The sequence below is a fragment of the Lissotriton helveticus genome, chromosome 5_2 (assembly GCF_964261635.1).
Source record: "Lissotriton helveticus chromosome 5_2, aLisHel1.1, whole genome shotgun sequence".
Lineage (NCBI taxonomy): Eukaryota > Metazoa > Chordata > Amphibia > Caudata > Salamandridae > Lissotriton > Lissotriton helveticus.
This window is the reverse complement of record NC_136066.1, coordinates 15,940,343-15,965,443: the sequence shown is the minus strand read 5'-3', so window position 1 is coordinate 15,965,443 and position 25,101 is coordinate 15,940,343. Positions and strand designations below refer to the sequence as shown.

The following is a 25,101-nucleotide window of genomic DNA, read 5'->3' as shown; positions in this document are numbered from 1 at the left end:
TGTTGCTAAGCCCGGCCCAGGCCTTTCACTCAACCTTCATTTGTACTCATTGTTCCCAGACTGCGCCACACCCTGACCTCCACCCCTGACCTCCACACCTGACCTCCACATCTGACCTCCACCCCTGACCTCCACCCCTGACCCTAGTCACCCCTGACCTCCACCCCTGACCTCCACACCAAACCTCACCCTCGCCACCCTTTGAGCTGACCAGTACCCTCTCGTACCCTCCAGTACCCTCCCGTACCCTGGCGGGGAATTTTATGAATACCAAAAGTATTACGTTTAGGATTTTGTCTTAAGTTAATTCTGTGAATCGGGCCCACCCTTCCCACTTAGGGCGACATATGCAAAAGAAACAATTGATGGACGGAATGCTGGACAATGCAATTATTCACCCCCAGTCAAAAAGATCTGGGTTAAATCCATCATTCTTTTGCTCACCACACAACCCCAGTTTGGTCCCAGCCATATGTAAATCAGTCTTGACCCTGTTCCTTGTGGAGCAGTCCAGCCCGAACTGCCAAGCCAGGTCCTCCCTGGACAGGAAACAAGCATCCTGGGACCGGTTTCAGGGCATCGCCCTTCATCAGCCAGGCTAGCTTGAATCCAGTGGTGTGGGGAACACGGGACCCACGTCTGGGCATACCCGTCCCACTTAGGGCGACATATGCTAAATAAACAATTGATGGACGGAATGCTGGACAATGCAAATATTCACCCCCAGTCACAAGGATCTGGGTTAAAACCATCATTCTCACTACTCAGGCACTGAATACGAAGCAAAGTCTCTGCAACTTCTCCTGGATCACGACAGCAGAACCCTCACTCATGCTGGTCAGGGAGATTTTACTGTGGCCATGGTATGAGCTAGACTGTTTAAGTCAAGTGCAGGGAAGACTGAAAGTGTGTTACCGTGAAGGTGTGGTGGATCAAACACAGGGAGAGGACAAGGACTTATACAGGCATTACTTATTTCCCTAACCAAGTCGTGAACCTTGGCCAGGAAAAAGTCCTTTATCTTATCACAATCATCCTTGTTTGCGATCGTCCTTCATTCACGCTGGTACTATCACCCGTATGTGTCACACAGCCCCTGCAGAAGTTATCACCAGAGTGTGTAACACAGCCCCTGCAGAAGTTATCAGCAGTGTGTGTAGCACAGCCACTGCTGGCGGTATCACCAGCGTGTGTCACACAGCCACTGCTGGCGGTATCACCAGCGTGTGTCACACAGTCACTGCTGGCAGTATCACCAGTGTGTGTCACACAAGGACTGCAGGCGGTATCACCAACGTGTCTCACAGCCACTGCTGGCGGTATCACCAGTGTGTGTAACACAGCCACTGCTGGCACTATCACCAGCGTGTGTCACACAGCCACTGCTGGCGGTATCACCAGCGTGTGTCACACAGCCATTGCTGGCGGTATCACCAGCGTGTGTCACACAAGCACTGCTGGCGGTATCACCAGCGTCTGTCACACAGCCACTGCTGGCGGTATCACCAGTGTGTGTCACACAGCCACTGCTGGCAGTATCACCAGCGTCTGTCACACAGCCACTGCTGGCGGTATCACCAGTGTGTGTTACATAGTCACTGCTGGCGGTATCACCAGCGTGTGTCACTGTGAGAAGTTGGCCTGATGTGCAGTGCTCACTATTCTAGTGATCACTATATATCAGTCCAAACAACCCTTATTGATGATTGGTTGTAAGTCAACCTTATAGACCAGCTATCCTAGTAGCATGGATACGAGCAGTCTAAGGCTAAGACTCTAGAGGGCGTGTTAAGCCAGCTGTTTTACCATCACATTACCCCTTGAACACCCAGTGAAAGGACACCACACAAGTGTTATGAAAATAAACAGTGTATTTATTAGAATCACAACAACCCTGTACTCTTTATGAGGACAGGGTGCTAGGCACACAACAAAACTCTTACGAAAATACTTAAGTTAGCACGGTATACACAAATGCCCGAGGGGCACGAAAAACCATATACTTTAAAAGTGGAATGCGAAATTACTAGCAGGTAAGTACAGTACTAATAGGCTTTGGAATCACTAGGACTTGACTAGGGAATCGTTAGATTACTTCTAGGAGACCTAGGGGACTCGGGTGCAGAGTGTGCACTCTCACGCGGGATGCGGGACAAAGTCTATGGAAGCTAGTAATGCTAAAGTTAGTGTTCACGGGCGAACCCGACCTGGTAGGGAGAAAACGACAGTGGATCCTGACCCTTGGATAGTGAGGCTATGCTGGGGCACCGAAATGCCGAAGTTACCTAGCCCAGGGGCTGCAGCTGCATAGGTCTCAAAAGACGTCGGGAATCCTCGTTGCCGGACCAGTGAAGATAGTTCGAGTTGATCCAAGCCTGGATCTCGAAGATGGATGACACCTGAAAGCAGAGGGGACCAAGTTCGTGACTACTAGCCAGTAGTCAGTGGGCACCAGGAGGGCACCGGATGGTAGTCACCTCGACTAGGTGAGTGGGCGACGCTGGGTCTGCAGATCTCACGGACCAGGAGGCGTTGTCGGCGACCAGGATGGAGAGGCGAGCTGTCCCACGATGGATGAAGCTGTCGGCGTCGAAGTTACCCGGGATTGGGCAACAAGCCTTGGCTAATTCAAGCCCACGCGGTGGACTCAAAATGGCGTCTTGAGTGGACCAGGAGGGTCCGGGGTGCTCCTCCTCGGAAAGGGAGCAAGGGCCAGTCTGGAGCAACCAGACCAGCAGCAGTGATGTCGTCGGGCGTCGTTCAGAAGGCCACAAGCCAGCGGGCTAGTAGCCAAACAACGCGGTGAGCAGCAAAAAGCAGAAGGGCCCCACGCAGATCGTGGAGATGCTGGGGGGGCTGCACTTCGGTGCTGGAGCTGCTCAGGGTCGGGGCTTCTCGGACCCCAAAGCACTCACCAGGAAATTACTCGGCGGGCTTGCTGTGCAGAAGTCGTGCAGTCTTGCAGATGGCCGGTCCCTCGAGGTCTCGTCGCACCCACGGTTCTCAGCTGGGCTGTAGAGGTGGGTAGAGGTCAGAGGTGCCAGGGAAGCCGGTTCTCGTCGAGCTGGGCAGTCGGATTCCAGAGGAAGGACTTGCAGCAGACCGCAGTGTTCTTTAGATGGTGCCTGCGGATGCAGGGTGACTACTCCTTAGTCACAAGGGAGAAATCTTAGGAAGAAGTCTTGAGTTCCTTTCGTAGAAAGTAGTTTCAGGATTCAAAGATGATCTGATTTGGAAGGGGTCTGTTGGTAACAAGGACCCCCTGATACGGATCAATATCCTGGGACAGGGTAAACAATGTATGAAAAATAACACTCCCAGGCATACAGTACGAAAATTTACACAATAGATTAAACAAACAAACTAGTTCAGTTTAGAAAAAATACATTTTTTTTAATTTGATTAAAAAGAAACATTAAAATTCAGTACATTGCTCAAAATTGATAAAAGTAACCATATAATGATACATATGTGTTCACAAATGAAGATTTAAAAAGAGGATAGATGGCATCCGGTCGACGCGTTTCGACATACAATTTATGTCTTCATCAGGACTTATACCATCAAAATTCTAAAGTAGTATTTTTATCCTTGGACACTGCTATGATTCTTATCTACTGAGACTATGATGTATTTATTTAGGTCCAGGGCGTAGTCACGTCCCCTTTTATAAATTTTGATATGCCTTTCCTCTGGGGTCTAATTAGTCGGTTCAGCAACACCATAGAACAATAATATATTAAAAGAATCCTAAATCAAAAGAGACGCCTGCTGATAGTTATAGTCCTTTCTCTTTTCTTTTGATGAATTCACAATACAAAGCGTGCGCAGGGTGGGCGTTAATATGCCGCAGCCGTTCAATAAAAGGGCTCCTTATTTTAACGGGGCACTTTAAGCAATAACGTCGTGTTCGCCTCGTGGTCGGGTGTGCAAAAACTCAAAAACCGGCGTTCTTTTTTTGAAAACCTGACCCGTTGGCAGAGTATCCGGATGCAGCTGTTAGCCCATAGCGCTCACGGAGTAACGTGCGTTTGGCTTTTAAATTCCGCCGGACATACAGTCGATATCAAGACGCCGGTTTTTGAGTTTTTGCACACCCGACCACGAGGCGAACACGACGTTATTGCTTAAAGTGCCCCGTTAAAATAAGGAGCCCTTTTATTGAACGGCTGCGGCATATTAACGCCCACCCTGCGCACGCTTTATATTGTGAATTCATCAAAAGAAAAGAGAAAGGACTATAACTATCAGCAGGCGTCTCTTTTGATTTAGGATTCTTTTAATATATTATTGTTCTATGGTGTTGCTGAACCGACTAATTAGACCCCAGAGGAAAGGCATATCAAAATTTATAAAAGGGGACGTGACTACGCCCTGGACCTAAATAAATACATCATAGTCTCAGTAGATAAGAATCATAGCAGTGTCCAAGGATAAAAATACTACTTTAGAATTTTGATGGTATAAGTCCTGATGAAGACATAAATTGTATGTCGAAACGCGTCGACCGGATGCCATCTAACCTCTTTTTAAATCTTCATTTGTGAACACATATGTATCATTATATGGTTACTTTTATCAATTTTGAGCAATGTACTGAATTTTAATGTTTCTTTTTAATCAAATTAAAAAAAATGTATTTTTTCTAAACTGAACTAGTTTGTTTGTTTAATCTATTGTGTAAATTTTCGTACTGTATGCCTGGGAGTGTTATTTTTCATACACTGATTTGGAAGGGGGCCAGTCCCTACCTTTATCTGGGAAAAGGGGGCTGGCACGCGACTAAGTCCTGCCCTATGGGTGGGACCAGGAGGGGGGTGGTTACACCCCTCTGCTTTGGCGGGCTTTCCCCAGGCCAGGGGCTGGAGTGCCCCTGGAACTGGTTTCAGCCGGCCTATGCACAGTGAGCACCGGGGTGCCACTTGCAGTCACCTTCCTCTGTAGCCCTGCCTACCTAGAATACACAAAACCCTGTCTGGGACGGTGCTGGCACCGCCCCTGGCAGGAAACCCTTTGTCCTTATCTCCTGCTCTGGGAGGACTCCCAGCAGCAGGAGGGCAGACTTGTGTCTCGGTGGCAGCATCCATTTTGTGGAGCTGAGGCTATGTCTGACTTTAACCGGGGTTACAGGTTACATACATGTCGTGTCCCTCTAGAAGGGTGGAATGCTAACCCCGTCGCCAGAATTGGCGAGGGGTTAGTATTCCAATTCGTATAACACCTGACTCGACATGTTTTGATAAAGCGATACCAGAGTTGGCATATAACCGCAAGGATTATAAGGCACTTTAGAGTATATGGTATGCGATATCATGGAAACGGCTAAGGGATGGATCCCGAAAGCCGCAGACAGGCTCAGCTCATGCCAGAGCACCATCTCACACGATTCCAAGCACTCTGCCCTCAGGATTGTTAAGGCCTGCCATAGGAGTGACTGATAGGAGATCTGTGTGTCCATTTTGGGGTTAGATATAGGTATACTATATCTAAAGCAAAGGGTGATTACACCACCTTGCCCCAGCTGTCAAGCAGCCAGTTGTGTCAGATTTGGATGGCCAGCCAGGGGTGGCATAATACATGCTGCAGCCCCTGGTAGGCCCTGGGTACACCTATGCCCTGGGTACCTAAGGTACACTGTACAGGGACTGATAAGGTGACCCAGTATCCAATTTAGATATGTACCTAAGGTACATGGAATCCATTTTACAGAGAGAGCAGTAGGCCTGGGGTCCTGATTAGCAGGGCCCCAGGTCAACTAAGTCAGAAAACCAGCAAAACACCAGGCAAAAAGTTGGGGGCAACCATAGTCAGGGATCTACCTTCCTACAGTCACACAGCCACTGCTCGCGGTATCACCAGCGTGTGTCACACAGCCACTGCTGGCACTATCACCAGTGTGTGTCACACAGCCACTGCTGGCACTATCACTAGTGTGTGTAACACAGCCACTGCTGGCACTATCACCAGTGTGTGTCGCACAGCCACTGTGGAAGTTATCACCAGTGTGTGTCACACTGGCACTGCTGGCGGTATCACCAGCGTGTGTCACACAGCCATTGCTGGCGGTATCACCAGCGTGTGTCACACAAGCACTGCTGGCGGTATCACCAGCATGTGTCACACATCTACTGCTGGCGGTATCACCAGTGTGTGTCACATAGTCACTTCTGGCGGTATCACCGGTGTGTGTCACACAGTCACTGCTGGCGGTATCACCAGTGTGTGTCAAACACCCACTACTGGCGGTATCACCAGTGTGTGTCACACACCCACTGCTGGCGGTATCACCAGCGTGTGTCACACAGCCTATGCTGGTGGTATCACCAGCGTGTGTCACAGGCAATGCTGGTGGTATCACCAGCGTGTGTCACACAGCCACTGCTGGCACTATAACCAGTGTGTGTCACACAGCCACTGCTGGCACTATCACCAGTGTGTGTAACACAGCCACTGCTGGCACTATCACCAGTGTGTGTCGCACAGCCACTGTGGAAGTTATCACCAGCGTGTGTCACACAGGCACTGCTGGCGGTATCACCACGTGTGTCACACAGCCACTGCTCGCGGTATCACCAGCGTGTGTCACACAGCCACTGCTGGCGGTATCACCAGTGTGTGTCAAACAGCAACTGCTGGCGGTATCACCAGTGTGTGTCACACAGCCACTGCTGGCAGTATCACCAGCATCTGTCACACAGCCACTGCTGGTGGTATCACCAGAGTGTGTCACAAAACCACTGCTGGCAGTATCACCAGCGTGTGTCACACAAGCACTGCTGGTGGTATCACCAGCGTGTGTCACACAGCCACTGCTGGCGGTATCACCAGCGTGTGTCACACACCCACTACTGACAGTATCACCAGTGTGTGCCACACAGGCACTGCTGGTGGTATCACCAGTGTGTGTCACACAGTCACTGCTGGCGGTATCACCAGCGTGTGTCACACAGCCACTGCTCGCGGTATCACCAGCGTGTGTCACACAGCCACAGCTGGCAGTATCACCAGCGTGTGTCACACAGCCACTGCTGGCGGTATCACCAGCGTGTGTCAAACAGCAACTGCTGGCGGTATCACCAGTGTGTGTCACACAGCCACTGCTGGCAGTATCACCAGCGTCTGTCACACAGCCACTGCTGGTGGTATCACCAGAGTGTGTCACAAAACCACTGCTGGCAGTATCACCAGCGTGTGTCACACAAGCACTGCTGGTGGTATCACCAGCGTGTGTCACACAGCCACTGCTGGCGGTATCACCAGTGTGTGTCACACAGCCACTGCTGGCAGTATCACCAGTGTGTGCCACACAGCCACTGCAGGCGGTATCACCAGTGTGTGTCACACAGCCACTGCTGGCGGTATCACCAGCCTCTGTCACACAGCCACTGCTGGTGGTATCACCAGCGTGTGTCACACAACCACTGCTGGCGGTATCACCAGTGTGTGTCACACACCCACTGCTGACGGTATCACCAGTGTGTGTCACACAGGCACTGCTGGTGGTATCACCAGTGTGTGTCACACAGTCACTGCTGGCGGTATCACCAGTGTGTGTCACACACCCACTGCTGGCGGTATCACCAATGTGTGTCACACACCCACTGCTGGTGGTATCACCAGCGTGTGTCACACACCCACTGCTGGCGGTATCACCAGCGTGTGTCACATCCACTGCTGGTGGTATCACCAGCGTGTGTCACACAGCCACTGCCAGCGGTATCACCAGTGTGTGTCACACAGGCACTGCTGGTGGTATCACCAGTGTGTGTCACACAGTCACTGCTGGCGGTATCACCAGTGTGTGTCACACACCCACTGCTGGCGGTATCACCAGTGTGTGTCACACAGCCACTGCTGGTGGTATCACCAGCGTGTGTCACACAGCCTATGCTGGCGGTATCACCAGCGTGTGTCACAGCCACTGCTGGTGGTATCACCAGCGTGTGTCACACAGCCACTGCCGGCGGTATCACCAGCGTGTGTCACACAGTCACTGATGGCGGTATCACCAGCGTGTGTCACACAGCCACTGCTGGCAGTATCACCAGCGTGTGTCACACAGTCACTGCTGGCCGTATCACCATTGTGTGTCACACACCCACTACTGGCGGTATCACCAGCGTGTGTCACTGCCACTGCTGGTGGTATCACCAGCGTGTGTCACACCCACTGCTGGCAGTATCACCAGTGTTTGTCAAACACCCACTACTGGCGGTATCACCAGTGTGTGTCACACAGCCACTGCTGGCACTATCACCAGCGTGTGTAACACAGCCACTGCTGGCGGTATCACCAGCGTGAGTCACACAGCCACTGCTGGCGGTATCACCAGCGTGTGTCACACAGCCACTGCTGGCAGTATCACCAGCGTGTGTCACACAGCCACTGCTGGCGGTATCACCAGCGTGTGTCACACAGCCACTGCTTGCACTATCACCAGTGTGTGTCACACAGCCACTGCTGGCATTATCACCAGTGTGTGTAACACAGCCACTGCTGGCACTATCACCATTGTGTGTCGCACAGCCACTGTGGAAGTTATCACCAGTGTGTGTCACACAGGCACTGCTGGCGGTATCACCAGCGTGTGTCACACAGCCATTGCTGGCGGTATCACCAGCGTGTGTCACACAGCCACTGCTGGCGGTATCACCAGCATGTGTCACACATCCACTGCTGGCGGTATCACCATCGTGTGTCACATAGTCACTGCTGGGGGTATCACCAGCGTGTGTCACACAGCCACTGCTCGCAGTATCACCAGTGTGTGTCACACAGCCACTGCTGGCAGTATCACCAGCGTGTGTCACACAGCCACTGCTGGCAGTATCACCAGTGTGTGTCACACAGCCACTGCAGGCGGTATCACCAGTGTGTGTCACACAGCCACTGCTGGCGGTATCACCAGCCTCTGTCACACAGCCACTGCTGGTGGTATCACCAGCGTGTGTCACACAACCACTGCTGGCGGTATCACCAGCGTGTGTCACACAAGCACTGCTGGCGGTATCACCAGTGTGTGTCACACACCCACTGCTGGCGGTATCACCAGTGTGTGTCACACACCCACTGCTGGCGGTATCACCAGTGTGTGTCACACAGGCACTGCTGGTGGTATCACCAGTGTGTCTCACACAGCCACTTCTGGCGGTATCACCGGTGTGTGTCACACAGTCACTGCTGGCGGTATCACCAGTGTGTGTCAAACATGCACTACTGGCGGTATCACCAGTGTGTGTCACACACCCACTGCTGGCGGTATCACCAGAGTGTGTCACACAGCCTATGCTGGCGGTATCACCAGCGTGTGTCACAGCCACTGCTGGTGGTATCACCAGCGTGTGTCACACAGCCACTGCTGGCACTATCACCAGTGTGTGTCACACAGCCACTGCTGGCACTATCACCAGTGTGTGTAACACAGCCACTGCTGGCACTATCACCAGTGTGTGTCGCACATCCACTGTGGAAGTTATCACCAGCATGTGTCACACACCCACTGCTGGCGGTATCACCAGTGTGTGTCACACAGGCACTGCTGGTGGTATCACCAGTGTGTATCACACAGCCACTTCTTGCGGTATCACCGGTGTGTGTCACACAGTCACTGCTGTCGGTATCACCAGTGTGTGTCAAACACGCACTACTGGTGGTATCACCAGTGTGTGTCACACACCCACTGCTGGCGGTATCACCAGAGTGTATCACACAGCCTATGCTGGCGGTATCACCAGCGTGTTTCACAGCCACTGCTCGCGGTATCACAAGCGTGTGTCACACAGCCACTGCTGGCGGTATCACCAGTGTGTGTCATACAGTCACTGCTGGTGGTATCACCAGCGTGTGTCACACAGCCACTGCTCGCGGTAACACCAGCGTGTGTCACACAGCCACTGCTGGCAGTATCACCAGCGTGTGTCACACAGCCACTGCTGGCCGTATCACCAGCGTGTGTCAAACAGCCACTGCTGGCGGTATCACCAGTGTGTGTCACACAGCCACTGCTGGTGGTATCACCAGCTTCTATCACACAGCCACTGCTGGTGGTATCACCAGCATGTGTCACACAACCACTGCTGGCAGTTTCACCAGTGTGTCTCACACAAGCACTGCTGGCGGTATCACCAGCGTGTGTCACACAGCCACTGCTGGTGGTATCACCAGTGTGTGTCACACACCCACTGCTGACGGTATCACCAGTGTGTGTCACACAGGCCCTGCTGGTGGTATCACCAGTGTGTGTCACACAGTCACTGCTGGCGGTATCACCAGTGTGTGTCACACACCCACTATTGGCGGTATCACCAATGTGTGTCACACACCCACTGCTGGTAGTATCACCAGCGTGTGTCACACAGCCTATGCTGGCGGTATCAGCAGCGTGTGTCACAGCCACTGCTGGTGGTATCACTAGCGTGTGTCACACGGCCACTGCCGGCGGTATCACCAGCGTGTGTCACACAGTCACTGCTGGCGGTATCACCAGCGTGTGTCACACAGCCACTGCTGGCGGTATCACCAGCATGTGTCACACAGTCACTGCTGGCGGTATCACCAGTGTGTGTCACACACCCACTGCTGGCGGTATCACCAGTGTGTGTCACACACTCACTGCTGGCGGTATCACCAGCGTGTGTCACAGCCACTGCTGGTGGTATCACCAGCGTGTGTCACACCCACTGCTGGCAGTATCACCAGTGTGTGTCAAACACCCACTGCTGGCGGTATCACCAGCGTGTGTCACAGCCACTGCTGGTGGTATCACCAGCGTGTGTCACAGCCACTGCTGGTGGTATCACCTGCGTGTGTCACACAGCCACTGCTGGCGGTATCACCTGAGTGACAGCCACTGCATGAGGTGTCAGGAGTGTGTCAGTCAGTGCTGGCGGTATCACCAGCGTGTGTCACACAGCCACTGCTGGCGTATCACCAGCATGTATCACACAGTCACTGCTGGCGGTATCACCAGCTTGTGTCACACCACCACTGCTAGCGGTATCACCAGTGTGTGTTACACAGTCACTGCTGGCGGTATCACCAGCGTGTGTCACACAGTCACTGCTGGCGATATCACCAGCGTGTGTCACACAGTCACTGCTGGCGGTATCACCAGCGTGTGTCACACAGCCACTGCTGGCGGTATCACCAGCTTGTGTTACACAGCCACTGCTAGCGGTATCACCAGCGTGTGTTACACAGTCACTGCTGGCGGTATCACCAGCGTGTGTCACACAGTCACTGCTGGCGGTATCACCAGCGTGTGTCACACAGTCAGTGCTGGCGGTATCACCAGCGTGTGTCACACAGTCACTGCTGGCGGTATCACCGGTGTGTGTCGCACAATCACTGCTGTCGGTATCACCAGCGTGTGTCACACAGCCACTGCTGGCGGTATCACCAGCGTGTGTCACACAGCCACTGCTGGCAGTATCACCAGCGTGTGTCACACAGTCACTGCTGGTGGTATCACCAGCGTGTGTCACACAGCCACTGCTGCCGGTATCACCAGCGTGTGTCACACAATCACTACTGGCGGTATCACCAGCGTGTGTCACACAACCACTGCTGGTGGTATCACCAGCGTGTGTCACACAGGCACTGCTCGCGGTATCACCAGTGTGTGTCACACAAGCACTGCTGGCGGTATCACCAGCGTGTGTCACACAGCCACTGCTGGCAGTATCACCAGCGTGTGTCACACAGCCACTGCTGGCGGTATCACCAGCGTGTGTCACACAGCCACTGCTGGCGGTATCACCAGCGCGTTTCACACAGCCACTGCTGGCACTATCACCAGTGTGTGTCACACAGACACTGCTGGCATTATCACCAGTGTGTGTAACACAGCCACTGCTGGCACTATCACCAGTGTGTGTCGCACAGCCACTGTGGAAGTTATCACCAGTGTGTGTCACACAGCCACTGCTGGCGGTATCACCAGCGTGTGTCACACAGCCATTGCTGGCGGTATCACCAGCGTGTGTCACACAAGCACTGCTGGCGGTATCACCAGCATGTGTCACACAGCCACTGCTGGGGGTATTACCAGTGTGTGTCACGTAGTCACTGCTGGCGGTATCACCAGCGTGTGTCACACAGCCACTGCTCGCGGTATCACCAGTGTGTGTCACACAGTCACTGCTGGCAGTATCAGCAGCGTGTGTCACTCAGCCACTGCTGGCAGTTTCACCAGTGTGTGTCACACAGCCACTGCAGGCGGTATCACCAGTGTGTGTCACACAGCCACTGCTGGCGGTATCACCAGCGTCTGTCACACAGCCACTGCTGGTGGTATCACCAGCGTGTGTCACACAATCACTGCTGGCTGTATCACCAGCGTGTGTCACACAAGCACTGCTGGCGGTATCACCAGCGTGTGTCACACAGCCACTGCTGGCGGTATCACGTGTGTGTTACACACCCACTGCTGGCGGTATCACCAGTGTGTGTCCCACAGGCACTGCTGGTGGTATCACCAGTGCGTGTTACACAGCCACTTCTGGCGGTATCACCGGTGTGTGTCACACAGTCACTGCTGGCGGTATCACCAGTGTGTGTCAAACACGCACTACTGGCGGTATCACCAGTGTGTGTCACACACCCACTGCTGGCGGTATCACCAGAGTGTGTCACACAGCCTATGCTGGCGGTATCACCAGCGTGTGTCACAGCCACTGCTGGTGGTATCACCAGCGTGTGTCACACAGCCACTGCTGGCACTATCACCAGTGTGTGTCACACAGCCACTGCTGGCACTATCACCAGTGTGTGTAACACTGCCACTGCTGGCACTATCACCAGTGTGTGTCGCACAGCCACTGTGGAAGTTATCACCAGCGTGTGTCACACACCCACTGCTGGCGGTATCACCAGTGTGTGTCACACAGCCACTTCTGGCGGTATCACCAGTGTGTGTCACACAGTCACTGCTGGCGGTATCACCAGTGTGTGTCAAACACGCACTACTGACGGTATCACCAGTGTGTGTCACACAGCCACTGCTCGCGGTATCACCAGCGTGTGTCACACAGCCACTGCTGGCGGTATCACCAGTGTGTGTCACACAGTCACTGCTGGTGGTATCACTAGCGTGTGTCACACAGCCACTGCTCGCGGTAACACCAGCGTGTGTCACACAGCCACTGCTGGCAGTATCACCAGCGTGTGTCACACAGCCACTGCTGGCCGTATCACCAGCGTGTGTCAAACAGCCACTGCTGGCGGTATCACCAGTGTGTGTCACACAGCCACTGCTGGCGGTATCACCAGCTTCTGTCACACAGCCACTGCTGGTGGTATCATCAGCGTGTGTCACACAACCACTGCTGGCAGTATCACCAGTGTGTGTCACACAAGCACTGCTGGCGGTATCACCAGCGTGTGTCACACAGCCACTGCTGGCGGTATCACCAGTGTGTGTCACACACCCACTGCTGACGGTATCACCAGTGTGTGTCACACAGGCACTGTTGCTGGTATCACCAGTGTGTGTCACACAGTCACTGCTGGCGGTATCACCAGTGTGTGTCACACACCCACTGCTGGCGGTATCACCAATGTGTGTCACACACCCACTGCTGGTGGTATCACCAGCGTGTGTCACACAGCCTATGCTGGCGGTATCACCAGCGTGTGTCACATCCACTCCTGGTGGTATCACCAGCGTGTGTCACACAGCCACTGCCAGCGATATCACCAGTGTGTGTCACACAGGCACTGCTGGTAGTATCACCAGTGTGTGTCACACAGTCACTGCTGGCGGTATCACCAGTGTGTGTCACACACCCACTGCTGGCGGTATCACCAATGTGTGTCACACACACACTGCTGGTGGTATCACCAGCGTGTGTCACACAGCCTATGCTGGCGGTATCACCAGCGTGTGTCACAGCCACTGCTGGTGGTATCACCAGCGTGTGTCACACAGCCACTGCCGGCGGTATCACCAGCGTGAGGCACACAGTCACTGCTGGCGGTATCACCAGCGTGTGTCACACAGCCACTGCTGGCAGTATCACCAGCGTGTGCCACACAGTCACTGCTGGCGGTATCACCAGTGTGTGTCACACACCCACTGCTGGCGGTATCACCAGTGTGTGTCACACACCCACTGCTGGCGGTATCACCAGCGTGTGTCACAGCCACTGCTGGTGGTATCACCAGTGTGTGTCACACCCACTGCTGGCAGTATCACCAGTGTGTGTCAAACACCCACTACTGGCGATATCACCAGTGTGTGTCACACAGCCACTGCTGGCACTATCACCAGCGTGTGTAACACAGCCACTGCTGGCGGTATCACCAGCGTGAGTCACACAGCCACTGCTGGCGGTATCACCAGCGTGTGTCACACAGCCACTGCTGACGGTATCACCAGCGTGTGTCACACAGCCACTGCTGGCGGTATCACCAGCGTGTGTCACACAGCCACTGCTTGCACTATCACCAGTGTGTGTCACACAGCCACTGCTGGCATTATCACCAGTGTGTGTAACTCAGCCACTGCTGGCACTATCACCAGTGTGTGTCGCACAGCCACTGTGGAAGTTATCACCAGTGTGTGTCACACAGGCACTGCTGGCGGTATCACCAGCGTGTGTCACACAGCCATTGCTGGCGGTATCACCAGCGTGTGTCACACAAGCACTGCTCGCGGTATCACCAGCATGTGTCACACAGCTACTGCTGGCGGTATCACCAGCGTGTGTCACATAGTCACTGCTGGCGGTATCACCAGCGTGTGTCACACAGCCACTGCTCGCGGTATCACCAGTGTGTGTCACACAGCCACTGCTGGCAGTATCAGCAGCGTGTGTCACACAGCCACTGCTGGCAGTATCACCAGTGTGTGTCACACAGCCACTGCAGGCGGTATCACCAGTGTGTGTCACACAGCCACTGCTGGCGGTATCACCAGCGTCTGTCACACAGCCACTGCTGGTGGTATTACCAGCGTGTGTCACACAACCACTGCTGGCGGTATCACCAGCGTGTGTCACACAAGCACTGCTGGCGGTATCACCAGCGTGTCACACAGCCACTGCTGGCGGTATCACCAGTGTGTTTCACACACCCACTGCTGGCGGTATCACCAGTGTGTGTCACACAGGCACTGCTGGTGGTATTACCAGTGTGTGTCACACAGCCACTTCTGGCGGTATCACCGGTGTGTGTCACACAGTCACTGCTGGCGGTATCACCAGTGTGTGTCAAACACGCACTACTGGCGGTATCACCAGTGTGTGTCACACACCCACTGCTGGCGGTATCACCAGAGTGTGTCACACAGCCTATGCTGGTGGTATCACCAGCGTGTGTCACAGCCACTGCTGGTGGTATCACCAGTGTGTGTCACACAGCCACTGCTGGCACTATCACCAGTGTGTGTAACACAGCCACTGCTGGCACTATCACCAGTGTGTGTCACACACCCACTGCTGCCGGTATCACCAGTGTGTGTCACACAGCCACTGCTGGCGGTATCACCAGCGTCTGTCACACAGCCACTGCTGGTGGTATTACCAGCATGTGTCACCAAACCACTGCTGGCGGTATCACCAGCGTGTGTCACACAAGCACTGCTGGCGGTATCACCAGCGTCTGTCACACAGCCACTGCTGGTGGTATTACCAGCGTGTGTCACACAACCACTGCTGGCGGTATCACCAGTGTGTGTCACACACCCACTGCTGGCGGTATCACCAGTGTGTGTCACACAGGCACTGCTGGTGGTATTACCAGTGTGTGTCACACAGCCACTTCTGGCGGTATCACCGGTGTGTGTCACACAGTCACTGCTGTCGGTATCACCAGTGTGTGTCAAACACACACTACTGGCGGTATCACCAGTGTGTGTCACACACCCACTGCTGGCGGTATCACCAGAGTGTGTCACACAGCCTATGCTGGCGGTATCACCAGCGTGTGTCACAGCCACTGCTCGCGCTATCACCAGCGTGTGTCACACAGCCACTGCTGGCAGTATCACCAGTGTGTGTCACACAGTCACTGCTGGTGGTATCACCAGCGTGTGTCACACAGCCACTGCTGGCAGTATCACCAGTGTGTGTCACACAGTCACTGCTGGTGGTATCACCAGTGTGTGTCACACAGCCACTGCTCGAGGTAACACCAGCGTGTGTCACACAGCCACTGCTGGCAGTATCACCAGCGTGTGTCACACAGCCACTGCTGGCCGTATCACCAGCGTGTGTCAAACAGCCACTGCTGGCGGTATCTCCAGTGTGTGTCACACAGCCACTGCTGGTGGTATCACCAGCTTCTGGCACACAGCCACTGCTGGTGGTATCACCAGCATGTGTCACACAACCACTGCTGGCAGTATCACCAGTGTGTGTCACACAAGCACTGCTGGCGGTATCACCAGCGTGTGTCACACAGCCACTGCTGGTGGTATCACCAGTGTGTGTCACACACCCACTGCTGACGGTATCACCAGTGTGTGTCACAAAGGCCCTGCTGGTGGTATCACCAGTGTGTGTCACACAGTCACTGCTGGCGGTATCAGCAGCGTGTGTCACAGCCACTGCTGGTGGTATCACTAGCGTGTGTCACACAGCCACTGCCGGCGGTATCACCAGCGTGTGTCACACAGTCACTGCTGGCGGTATCACCAGCGTGTGTCACACAGCCACTGCTGGCGGTATTACCAGCGTGTGTCACACAGTCACTGCTGGCGGAATCACCAGTGTGTGTCACACAGTCACTGCTGGCGGTATCACCAGCGTGTGTCACACACCCACTGCTGGCGGTATCACCAGCGTGTGTCACACAGTCACTGCTGGCGGTATCACCAGTGTGTGTCACACACCCACTACTTGCGGTATCACCAGTGTGTGTCACACACCCACTGCTGGCGGTATCACCAGCGTGTGTCACAGCCACTGCTGGTGGTATCACCAGCGTGTGTCACACCCACTGCTGGCAGTATCACCAGTGTGTGTCAAACACCCACTGCTGGCGGTATCACCAGCGTGTGTCACAGCCACTGCTGGTGGTATCACCAGCGTGTGTCACAGCCACTGCTGGTGGTATCACCTGCTTGTGTCACACAGCCACTGCTGGCGGTATCACCAGAGTGACAGCCACTGCGTGAGGTGTCAGGAGTGTGTCAGTCAGTGCTGGCGGTATCACCAGCGTGTGTCACGCAGCCACTGCTGACGGTATCACCAGCGTGTGTCACACAGTCACTGCTGGCGGAATCACCAGCTTGTGTCACACCGCCACTGCTAGCGGTATCACCAGTGTGTGTTACACAGTCACTGCTGGCGGTATCACCAGCGTGTGTCACACAGTCACTGCTGGCGATATCACCAGTGTGTGTCACACAGTCACTGCTGGCGGTATCACCAGCGTGTGTCACACAGCCACTGAAGGCGGTATCACCAGCTTGTGTCACACAGCCACTGCTAGCGGTATCACCAGCGTGTGTTACACAGTCACTGCTGGCGGTATCACCTGCGTGTGTCACACAGTCACTGCTGGCGGTATCACCAGCGTGTGTCACACAGTCACTGCTGGCGGTATCACCAGCGTGTGTCACACAGTCACTGCTGGCGGTATCACCGGTGTGTGTCACACAATCACTGCTGTCGGTATCACCAGCGTGTGTCACACAGCCACTGCTGTCGGTATCACCAGCGTGTGTCACACAGCCACTGCTGGCGGTATCACCCGCGTGTGTCACACAGTCACTGCTGGTGGTATCACCAGCGTGTGTCACACAGCCACTGCTGGCGGTATCACCAGCGTGTGTCACACAATCACTGCTGGCGGTATCACCAGCGTGTGTCACACAGCCACTGCTGGTGGTATCACCAGCGTGTCTCACACAGGCACTGCTCGCGGTATCACCAGTGTGTGTCACACAAGCACTGCTGGCGGTATCACCAGTGTGTGTCACACAGCCACTGCTTTAGGTATCACCCGTGTGTGTCACACAGGCCCTGCTGGCGGTACCACCAGCGTGTGTCACACAGCCACTGCTGGTGGTATCACCAGCGTGTGTCACAAAACCACTGCTGGCAGTATCACCAGCGTGTGTCACACAGCCACTGCTGGTGGTATCACCAGCGTGTGTCACGCAGTCACTGCTGGCGGTATCACCAGCGTGTATCACACAGCCACTGCTGGTAGTATCACCAGCGTGTGTCACACAGCCACTGCTGGCGGTGTCACACAGCCACTGCTGGCGGTATCACCAGCGTGTTTCACATAGCCACTGCTGGCGGTATCACCAGCTTGTGTCATGCAGTCACTGCTGGCGGTATCACCAGCGTGGGTCACACAATCACTGCTGGCGGTATCACCAGCGTGTGTCACACAGGCACTGCTCGCGATATCAGCAGTGTGTGTCACACAAGCACTGCTGGCGGTATCACCAGCGTGTGTCACACAGCCACTGCTGAAGGCATCACCAGTGTGTGTCACACAGGCCCTGCTGGCGGTATCACCAGTGTGTGTGACACAGGCACTGCTGGCGGTATTACCAGCGTGTGTCACACAGCCACTGCTGGAGGTATTACCAGTGTGTGTCACACAGCTACTGCTGGCACTATCACCAGTGTTTGTCACACAGGCACTGCTGGCACTATCACCAGTGTGTGTAACACAGCCACTGCTGGCGGTATCTCCAGTGTGTGTCACACAGCCACTGCTGGTGGTATAACCAGTGTGTGTCACACAGCCACTGCTGGCGGTATCACCAGTGTGTGTCACACAGCCACTACTGGTGGTATCACCAGTGTGTGTGACACAAGCACTGCTGGCGGTATCACCAGCGTGTGTCACACAGCCACTGCTGAAGGTATCACCAGTGTGTGTCACACAGGCCCTGCTGTCGGTACCACCAGTGTGTGTCACAGCCACTGCTGGCACTATCACCAGTGTGTGTCACACAGCCACTGCTGGCGGTATCACCAGTGTGTGTCACACAGTCACTGCTAGCACTATCACCAGTGTGTGTCACACAGCCACTGCTGGCACTATCACCAGTGTGTGTCACACAGCCACTGCTAGCACTATCATCAGTGTGTGTCACACAGCCACTGCTGGCGGTATCACCAGTGTGTGTCACAGCCACTGCTGGTGGTATCACCAGTGTGTGTTACACAGTCACTGCTAGCACTATCACCAGTGTGTGTCACACAGCCACTGCTGGCACTATCACCAGTGTGTGTCACACAGCCACTGCTAGCACTATCACCAGCGTGTGTCACACAGCCACTGCTGGCGGTATCACCAGTGTGTGTCACACAGCCACTGCTGGCGGTATCACCAGTGTGTGTAACACAGCCACTGCTGGCAGTATCACCAGCGTCTGTCACACAGCCACTGCTGGTGGTATCACCAGCGTGTGTCACACAGCCACTGCTGGTGGTATCACCAGCGTGTGTCACACAGCCACTGCTCGCGGTATCACCAGCGTGTGTCACACAGACACTGCTGGTGGTATCACCAGCGTGTGTCACACAGCCACTGCTGGTGGTATCACCAGCGTGTGTCACACAGCCACTGCTGGTGGTATCACCAGCGTGTGTCACACAGCCACTGCTCGCGGTATCACCTGCGTGTGTCACACCCACTGCTGGAGGTATCACCAGCGTGTGTCACAGCCACTGCTGGCGGTATCACCAGCGTGTGTCATGCAGTCACTGCTGGCGGTATTACCAGCGTGGGTCACACAATCACTGCTGGCGGTATCACTAGCGTGTGTCACACAGGCACTGCTCGCGGTATCAGCAGTGTGTGTCACACAAGCACTGCTGGCGGTATCACCAGCGTGTGTCACACAGCCACTGCTGAAGGCATCACCAGTGTGTGTCACACAGGCCCTGCTGGCGGTATCACCAGTGTGTGTGACACAGCCACTGCTGGTGGTATTACCAGTGTGTGTCACACAGCCACTGCTGGAGGTATTACCAGTGTGTGTCACACAGCCACTGCTGGCACTATCACCAGTGTTTGTCACACAGGCACTGCTGGCACTATCACCAGTGTGTGTAACACAGCCACTGCTGGCAGTATCTCCAGTGTGTGTCACACAGCCACTGCTGGTGGTATAACCAGTGTGTGTCACACAGCCACTGCTGGCGGTATCACCAGTGTGTGTCACACAGCCACTGCTAGCACTATCACCAGCGTGTGTCACACAGCCACTGCTGGCGGTATCACCAGTGTGTGTCACACAGCCACTGCTGGCGGTATCACCAGTGTGTGTAACACAGCCACTGCTGGCAGTATCACCAGGGTCTGTCACACAGCCACTGCTGGTGGTATCACCAGCGTGTGTCACACAGCCACTGCTAGTGGTATCACCAGCGTGTGTCACACAGCCACTGCTCGCGGTATCACCTGCGTGTGTCACACTCACCAGTGTGTGTCGCACAGCCACTGTGGAAGTTATCACCAGTGTGTGTCACACAGCCACTGCTGGTTGTATCACCAGCGTGTGTCACACAGGCCCTGCTGGCGGTCTTAATATAGGTATTTATAGGTATTTGTAATATAAAGTTCAACAAAAGGGGTCCTGTTCCATGAGGCAGGACAGAAAGCTCAAGAACAGAAGGTTGTGTCCAGAGAGCCTTAGGGAGCCATCAAGAAGTACTTGTTGCCCTCACACACCCCTGGGGGTGTCACGCTTCATCATCGGGTGTTTGCTCCTCGTCGGGCCGGCGCTGCAATGCCCTACGGTCCCCCGAAGGGTCACTTTAGCGGAGATGTGTTTGTGGTGAACGGTGCACGTGTGAGGCGCCTCATGTGGGGATGACCGCGAGGGATTAAAACTGACTCTCTCGGTAGATTCCTAATATTTTTTTAACTAACGCTTCTCCTTCAGAGTTCAGACCCACAGCAGGTGCAGGCTTCTGACGGGATGTGACGTGCCCCGCTCAGCATGGGTGAATACAGAGTCATTGGGTCGACATGTTTTGGCCCTGGTGTCTCACAAGGATCCTTGGCGCTTCTTCAGGACCAGAAACATCGGTTATTGATCGACGTCACCCCTATCGCGTCATAAAGGCGCTCCCGTAACGGGGAGTTTACCTACTTCCTCAAGTTGAATAATTATCGTCCAATCCTTGGAATCAATCAGTTCAAGGGTCGAGACGGAGGCTCGGGCTCAGCTGCTCGGTGTCCTGCCAGCCTCGATTCAGTGGCGGCTCCTACACTCTGGCGGCAGAGCATCGCCCCACTGCTTTCAAGCAGTGTGAAGTAGAAACACCAATTGATAATAACTTTGAGTTATGATCATTTTATGCTTGTGCTGCTCTTCCGGCGGGTGGGCGGGGCGGCTGTGCTCTCGGAGCAGGTCAGGGGAGGAGAGGTTTGCCCACTCCTAAGTGCACATGTCTGGGACTGTCAGGCCGTCGGAAACAGTCATGCGCACTTTCACTGTTCTCCATGCAGGCTGCATTACAACCTGTGCGGAGAATATACCCAGGCCCGCCCTCCCCGGGCGAGCGTTGAACCAGGGAGCTGAGACCAATCACAACTCTGTATTGCTGCTTTGGGATTGGTCATTGGGGCCTGGCTGGGACTCCTCCGAATTCGTCAAGGAAAGCAGGAGCAGAGACGCAGGACTCGGCAGCAAGGTACGTTTTTTTAATATTGGCCCACCCCACCCACGCAACCCCTCACACCCTCCATGCCGGCCGCCACTGCGTCGATGCCAACGACCTACCCTCCTCCGTTCGCCTGATTCGAGGATTAGTAATGCGCCTCGCCAATGTGTGTGTGCCGCGGATAACCAGTCTTGTTCACTCTAGTAATATTTCAGCTTTACCGTCACTGCAGGTCTGTGGAAATGTGGTGCTGTTGGTCCAGGGGTGACACTAACTCCTCTCTTTCTTGTTTTCAGGGCGTGATGGGCAACCCCGGCGCTGCAGGACTGAAAGGTGATAAGGTGACCAGACAGCTCCCTTCTTGCACTGACTTGTGTCTGCATGTGGAATGACTCTCCTGTCACAAGGGTGCCACAGCGGGGGGCCTCTCCTGTCCCCAGGGTGCCACAGCGGGGGGCCTCACCTGTCTCAAGGGTGCCACAGCGGGGGCTTCTCCTGTCACAAGGGAGCCACAGCGGGGGTTCTCCTGTCACAAGGGTGCCACAGCGGGGGCATCTCCTGCCACAAGGGTGCGATAGCGGGGGTCCTATCCTGCCACAGCGGGGTCCTCTCCTGTCACAAGGGTACCACAGCGGGGGCCTCTCCTGTCACCAGGGTGCCACAGCGGGGGCATCTCCTGCCACAAGGGCGCCACAGCGGGGGGCATCTCCTGCCACAAGGGTGCCACAGCGGGGGTCCTCTCCTGTCACAAGGGTGCCACAGCGGGGGGCCTCTCCTGTCACAGCAGGGGGCCTCTCCTGTCACAAGGGTGCCACAGCGGGGTCCTCGTCTGTCACAAGGGTGACACAGCGGGGGCCTCTCCTGCCACAGTGGGGGGCCTCTCCTGCCACAAGGGTGACACAGCGGGGGCCCTCTCCTGTCACAAGGGTGCCACAGCGGGGGCCTCTCCTGCCACAAGGATACCCCAGCGGGGGCCTCTCCTGTCACAAGGGTGCCACAGCGGGGGGCCTCTCCTGTCTCAAGGGTGCCACAGCGGGGGGCCTCTCCTGTCACAAGGGTGCCACAGCGGGGGGCCTCTCCTGTCACAAGGGTGCCACAGCGGGGGCCTCTCCTGTCACAAGGGTGCCACAGCGGGGGCCTCTCCTGTCACAAGGGTGCCACAGCGGGGGGCCACTCCTGTCACAAGGGTGCCACAGCGGGGGGCCTCTCCTGTCACAAGGGTGCCACAGCGGGGGCCTCTCCTGTCACAAGGGTGTCACAGCGGGGGCCTCTCCTCTCACACGGGGTGCCACAGCGGGGGGCCTCTCCTGTCTCAAGGGTGCCACAGCGGGGGGCCTCTCCTCTCACAAGGGTGCCACAGCGGGGGCATCTCCTGTCACAAGGCTGCCACAGCGGGGGCCTCTCCTGTCACAAGGGTGCCACAGCGGGGGCCTCTCCTGTCACAAGGGTGCCACAGCGGGGGCCTCTCCTGTCACAAGGGTGCCACAGCGGGGGCCTCTCCTGTCACAAGGATGCCACAGCGGGGGTCCTCTCCTGTCACAAGGGTGCCACAGAGGGGGCCTCTCCTGTCACAAGGGTGCCACAGCGGGGGGCCTCTCCTGTCTCAAGGGTGCCACAGCGGGGGGCCTCTCCTGTCTCAAGGGTGCCACAGTGGGGGGCCTCTCCTGTCACAAGGGTGCCACAGCGGGGGCCTCACCTGCCCCAAGGGTACCACAGCGGGGGCCTCTCCTGTCACAAGGGTGCCACAGCGGGGGCCTCTCCTGTCCCCAGGGTGCCACAGCGGGGGGCCTCTCCTGTCACAAGGGTGTCACAGCGGGGGGCCTCTCCTGTCTCAAGGGTGCCACAGCGGGGGGCCTCTCCTGTCTCAAGGGTGCCACAGCGGGGGGCCTCTCCTGTCACAAGGGTGCCACAGCGGGGGCCTCACCTGCCCCAAGGGTACCACAGCGGGGGCCTCTCCTGTCACAAGGGTGCCACAGCGGGGGCCTCTCCTGTCCCCAGGGTGCCACAGCGGGGGGCCTCTCCTGTCCCCAGGGTGCCACAGCGGGGGCCTCTCCTGTCACAAGGGTGCCACAGCGGGGGTCCTCTCCTGTCACAAGGGTGCCACATCGGGGGCCTCACCTGTCACAAGGGAGCCACAGCGGGGGCCTCTCCTGTCACAAGGGTTCGACAGCGGGGCCCTCTCCTGTCACAAGGGTGCCACAGCGGGGTCCTCTCCTGTCTCAAGGGTGCCACAGCGGGGTCCTCTCCTGTCTCAAGGGTGCCACAGCGGGGGCCTCTCCTGTCACAAGGGTGCCACAGCGGGGGCCTCTCCTGCCACAAGGGTGCCACAGCGGGGGGCCTCTCCTGCCACAAGGGTGCCACAGCGGGGGCCTCTCCTGTCTCAAGGGTGCCACAGCGGGGGCCTCTCCTCTCACAAGGGTGCCACAGCGGGGGCATCTCCTGTCACAAGGGTGCCACAGCGGGGGCCTCTCCTGCCACAAGGGTGCCACAGCGGGGGGCCTCTCCTGCCACAAGGGTGCCACAGCGGGGGCCTCTCCTGTCTCAAGGGTGCCACAGCGGGGGCCTCTCCTGTTACAAGGGTGCCACAGCGGGGGCCTCACCTGTCTCAAGGGTGCCACAGCGGGCGTCCTATCCTGTCACAAGGGTGCCACAGCGGGGGGCATCTCCTGTCACAAGGGTGCCATAGCGGGGGTCCTATCCTGCCACAAGGGTGCCACAGCGGGGGCCTCTCCTGTCACAAGGGTGCCAAAGCGGGGGTCCTCTCCTGTCACAAGGGCGCCACAGCGGGGGCCCCTCCTGGAGACTTTGGGGGCCACCACGAAGGCCTGAGGGCCCATCAGGAGTTAGTAGGGCCAGCAGGGTCATACTGGGGGCCTCCTGGGAGACTTCAGAAGTCACCTGGGGGCTTGGGGGACATCAGCGAGCACCTGGGGCCATGACGGAGACTGTTGGGGTGACAGGGAGAGTTCAGGGGGCAACAGAGAGAGTTCAGGGGGCGACAGGGAGAGTTCATGGGGTGACAGGGAGAGTTCACGGGGCGACAGGGAGAGTTCACTGGGTGACAGGGAGAGTTCAGGGGGCGACAGGGAGAGTTCATGGGGTGACAGGGAGAGTTCACGGGGCGACAGGGAGAGTTCATGGGGTGACAGGGAGAGTTCAGGGGGCGACAGGGAGAGTTCTGGGGGCGACAGGGAGAGTTCATGGGGTGACAGGGAGAGTTCACGGGGCGACAGGGAGAGTTCATGGGGTGACAGGGAGAGTTCAGGGGGCGACAGGGAGAGTTCATGGGGTGACAGGGAGAGTTCACGGGGCGACAGGGAGAGTTCACAGGGCGACAGGGAGGGTTCACGGGGTGACAAGGAGAGCTCATTGGGACAAGGAGAATTCACGGGGTGACAAGGAGAGCTCATGGCGACAGGGAGAGTTCACAGGGTGACAGGGAGAGATCATGGAGTTCCAGGGAGAGCTCGTGGGATGACAGGGAGAATTCACGGGGTGACAGGGAGAGTTCACGGGTGAC

General features: G+C 56.0%; 1 protein-coding gene across 1 annotated transcript in view; it reads left to right on the top strand.

Moving 5' to 3' along the window:
- COL27A1 (collagen type XXVII alpha 1 chain) overlaps positions 1–25,101 on the top strand; it is a 1,232,768-nt gene that overhangs the window by 550,270 nt on the left and 657,397 nt on the right. Inside the window, exon 16 of the mRNA XM_078646681.1 lies at positions 21,878–21,922. Coding sequence (XP_078502807.1) covers positions 21,878–21,922 — 45 coding nt within the window. The remainder of the gene's footprint in view (positions 1–21,877; positions 21,923–25,101) is intronic.